Here is a 5,218-nt window from a genome sequence, read left to right as displayed (position 1 = left end):
GTAGCAACAAAAAGAAAGATGGTAAAAAAGGGAATATTTATAATGATGATAAAAAGGATAATATTTATAATGATGATAAAAAGGATAATATTTATAATGATGATAAAAAGGATAATATTTATAATGATGATAAAAAGGATAATATTTATAATGATAATAATAATAATGATAATAATAATAATGATAATATTTATAATGATAATATTTATAATGATAATATTTATAATGATAATATTTATAATGATAATATTTATAATGATAATATTTATAATGATAATAATAATAATCTAAAAAGAAATAACCGGAACAACAATGTTACTAGAAATATGTATAAATCCTCAAAAGTTTCAGAATATTTTACAAATTATCCTGTTTCCTCGTCCCCAAGTGATGATAACATAAGTACATTCCCCAAAAAAAAAAAAAAAAAAAACTATAAAGATAATAGATCTTACAATATAAAAACAAATGGAACAGATGATATATTATATTCATTATCCAATGGTTCTAGAAAACATTCAGATATATATTATGATGAGATAAAAAAAAAAAAAAAAAAAGCTGAAAAAGATTTTATAGATTTTTTAAATAATACAAAAAAATATGAAAAAGAAATTAATTATAATCATGTAAGAAATAATACATCAAGAGATGTAATTAATACATTGGCTACATTTTATATTGATAAAAAAATAAATATAAATACAAAATATTCATATGATTTACATTTCAATATGAAAACACCCGTTGTTGTGTTTCCTACAGGATTTTATAATAATGAAATAAAAATTGTAGAAATGCAAATTAAAGATTTTATATACGACGATAATTATATATATAACAATAATATTGATAGTAGTATTAATAATAGTATTAATAATAATATTAATAATAATATTAATCAATATGAAAAAATATATAAAAATTATGAAAATGATTTTTTATATAATCCAAATATAATCAATAATAAGACAAATGTATATAATTATAATAATGTATATAATTATAATAATGTATATAATTATAATAATGTATATGATTATAATTTTATTCCCTCAAATATAAAATTCAATTTTTTGAATGAAATAAATATAATACCAACAAACTTATCGGTTGGTAATGATGAATTTTTATATAGAACACAATTACCTTCATTTACAAGTTTATCAAATAGAATAAAAATTGCTAAAGAATATAATAAGACATATATGTATAAAAAGTTTTATAAGATACAAAATGATAATTCCCTTTTATATAAAATTAATCGTAATATAACTGAATCTAAAGAAATAGGATCAATTTCTGTTAATAATTTTTATAAAATTAAAGAAATCAAACTTGATAATAATAATATTAACCAATCTATTGTATATTCTAGAAATGATATTGGACTTTTCATTTTTCTTATACAATATAAAGAAAACGATATTTTTAGTAATATTTATGAGGATAGTATATTAAATCCAAAAGACAAAAAAGATGGAATAGAAAATTATAAATTAAATAAGAAAAATAAAATATATTGTTCTTCAAATAGTTGTTCAAATGATTATTCGATTGATCATCAGAATAAACAAAATGATTTTAAAATTTTAAATTATAAAATAGAAATAAGAAAAGATATACTACTTTTTGATAGATTATATCAAATATGTCCTAGTCCATTTACATTTGGAAAATGTTTATTTATAGGTAATCATAATAGCTTATATTCTTACGATGTTCAAACAAATGTTATAGAAATATCTGATGTAAACAACAATTCTTCATTCTTTAAACAAAATGATACTTTTATATGTATGTGTCATTTACAAGATGATAATACCATTTTGTTTGGAGCGCGAAATCTTTATATTTATGATCGAAGAGAAAACCAAATGGCGAAATTTAATACAAGTAATTATTTTGCTAAGAAAACAACCAAAAAAAGAACTACCAAAAATGTATCTGAACAATTTGGTAATATCTTAACAGAACGTAATATTAATTCAAATAATCTTTATAATGAAAATATGAGCCGTTCTCATTTTAATCATGGATATACAGCTTTACAAAAAAATCCAGATTTCCCATTTATAATCGCTGCTGTCAATGCATCATTTAATGTTATCGAATTATGGGATACTAGAAATCAATATGAACCATTATTCATATTCCCATTAAATATCTCGGAATTTACCTACACATATTTTAGACATATTGAATGGATAAGAATTTCTCCAAATGTTTTTGATTATGATAAAAAAAATTGTTATAATCTAGCCGCCTTCTCCTATTATGAACATCATGTGTACATCAGAAAAATTGTCATCTATGATGATTTTACAAACTACAAAGATTTAGGCATACACACGTATACTAATAAGCATTCACAATTTATGTACAACTATCTTTTTAAAAATCATAATAAACACAGCCAAATGGACTTTTATGATTCTATAAAAGACACATCGTATATTCAGGATAAAGCAGAAACAAAAGAATACAAGAAAAAAATGAGAAAAAAAAAAAAAAATTCACAACAAGTGGGGGAAACTAGCCAAATGGGGGGAACTAGCCAAATGGGAGAAACTAGCCAAATGGGGAAAATTATTCAAATGGGAGAAACTAGCCAAATGGGAGAAATTAGCCAAATGGGAGAAACTAGCCAAATGGGGGAAATTAGCCAAATGGGGGAAATTAGCCAAATGGGGGAAATTAGCCAAATGGGGGAAATTAGCCAAATGGGGGAAATTAGCCAAATGGGAGAAATTATTCCAAATGGAAAAGTTCCATTAACTTCCGAAATACATGGTCCCAAATACGTGGAGGAAAAGAGGTGCATGTTTAACAAAACCAATGGTGTAATAAAAAAGAATACTTTTGTTGTATCTCGAAAAAGGAATAAAAAAGATAATGTTAATTATAAACATTTAAGTGCAAAAGAGATGAAAAAAAGAAATGACATTTGTTATAACCACTTGTTTAGTTATCGAAGTGTCAAGATTCATATTGATGATTCAATAATAATGGATGCATCTAAATTTACAACATTACAGAAGAATAAAAGGAGTTGTATAAAATTAAATAATAATGATAAAAAGTATAATTTTATAAATTCGAATATGTACAATATGTTTTTTGGATTATATGGTATGCAGTTTGTCGAGTTTACCATTCCTGTATTTTATTGTTCCAAAGAAAAGAAAAAAAAAATAGTAGAATGTGCACATGAACAGGATAAAACAAAAGACATATTTTTAGAAAAACACTATTATTTTGATGAAAAAAAAACAAAAACATATGAATATTTTATTAAAAGAAAGAAAGAATCCAAGGTGCGTTCAAGACAAGAAGTGGAAGGTATTAAATTGGATTATGTTCAGTTTGTTTTGTATATAAATTCGTCAGGTCAAATATTTTGTATGCCTCTTAATCTCAATATAAAAAAAATAAAGGAAGAGCACATTAAAGAATGGATACCTATAAATAAATTATATATTACTAATACTTATGTAAATGAAGATATGCAAAAACTATCTGAACAATTTATTGATATTATTGAAAATAAAAATATTAAAAAGGAGTCTTATGGTCTTTTAAATAAAAATGGAGCTATATCGAATGAATGTAATAATAAAAAGCTAGATAAGGAAGAAGAAGTTATAAGAAATATGAAAAATTATGTAGATAAGGAAACAGAATTGTTTAATAAGAATAAATCTATTATTAATGTTCAAAATGAAGATAATCAGCCGTTTTGTAATAATGAGAATGAATCGGAGCATACAAATTCGTTTGAATATGGAGATCAGTTTTTGTTAAATATGAATGAAAATATGGATAAATTGAATAACATGTATGTGCAGGAAAATGATGATGATAATAATAATAATGAAAATATTTATAATGACGATAATATATATAATGAAGATAATATATATAATGATAGCAATAATGATAATAATAATAACAATAATAATAATAACAATAATAATAATAATAATACTTATAGTAATAATCAATATGATAATATTATTGATGATGAAAATAAAAGTTCACGTAACATTTTTAATTATGAAGAAAAAGAACATAAAAATGAAAACATCAACAATGTTATTAAAGACGCGGAAAAAACATTTGCTTTAACAAAAGATAATTGCTATGTTTTAAAAGATTTGTATTCTTCATATTGTAATGTAACAAATGAATTTTTATCTGATATGTTTAATTTTTTATATAGGGATAAAATTCTTATATTACAAAAAAATAGAAATTCAATAAAAATATTTAAATATGACAGGAATATGAAAGATGAAGAAAATGTTTTTTTGAAAATAAAAAATTGCCTAATCATAGAAAAAGAATCGGAAGAAATAAAAAATAAAAATGCTATAATAATAGCACCCAAAAAAAAAAATATATCAAACGTTCAATGTGAAGATAATAATATAGGGGAGGCATATAAAGATAATTTAATTTCAGATAATGATATGGCAAAAAATAATATGGAAAATAATGATATAAAAAATAACGATATGGCAAATAATAATATAAAAAATAATAATACTCGTTTTAATGATAAGATAACATTTGATGATAATATAGAGACGCCTGATAAAGTTATGTTGGAAGAGGAAATATTTATACCTAAAGAGGATTCGGAAAATTGCAAACATGATAATATTAATATTAATAATAATAATAATAATAATAATAATATTAATAATAATAATATTAATAATAATAATAATAATAATATATATAGTTGTAATAATAATTGTAATGTCATCCATTTTGATAAAGAGAATATGCTATCAAATATGATTATCGAAAATATGAAGAAAATGTATATATATAAGAAAGATAAGAAAAAAAAGAAAAAATTTAAAGGAATGAAATATATAAAAACAAAGGATAGATTTTCATCATATAATAATAAAGAAACTCTTTGTTCTATATATAATGTATTTGAATTATTTTCCAAAAAAAATATTAAGAAAGAATATATGAATGAAATTATAACTACCCAATTAATTCCTATTGTAAAATACTTAAATTTTAATTCTTTGAAAGATAACATATTGTTAGAAAAGAAAAGTGCATTATGTACTTTTAATATTCATAACTTTTTTTATGTGGAAACATTGTTTAATTTAGAAAATTCTTCATATAATTTATCAAAAGAAATGATAAAAAAATTTATAGAAGATAGTTATGCTTTTTGTACATATTCCAC

At 21.6% G+C, this 5,218-nt stretch overlaps 1 protein-coding gene across 1 annotated transcript in view; it reads left to right on the top strand.

The window, feature by feature from the left end:
- PRSY57_0414400 (hypothetical protein) overlaps positions 1 to 5,218 on the top strand; it is a gene marked incomplete at both ends in the record, with an annotated part of 7,918 nt that overhangs the window by 466 nt on the left and 2,234 nt on the right. Inside the window, one exon of the mRNA XM_020114514.1 lies at positions 1 to 5,218. This exon is cut by the window's left edge and continues 466 nt beyond it; it is cut by the window's right edge and continues 1,966 nt beyond it. Within this exon, the coding sequence (XP_019970791.1) occupies positions 1 to 5,218 (5,218 nt within the window).

Source organism: Plasmodium reichenowi, chromosome 4 (genome assembly GCF_001601855.1).
Source record: "Plasmodium reichenowi strain SY57 chromosome 4, whole genome shotgun sequence".
NCBI classification, from domain to species: domain Eukaryota; phylum Apicomplexa; class Aconoidasida; order Haemosporida; family Plasmodiidae; genus Plasmodium; species Plasmodium reichenowi.
This window is presented reverse-complemented; position numbering and strand designations above follow the sequence as displayed.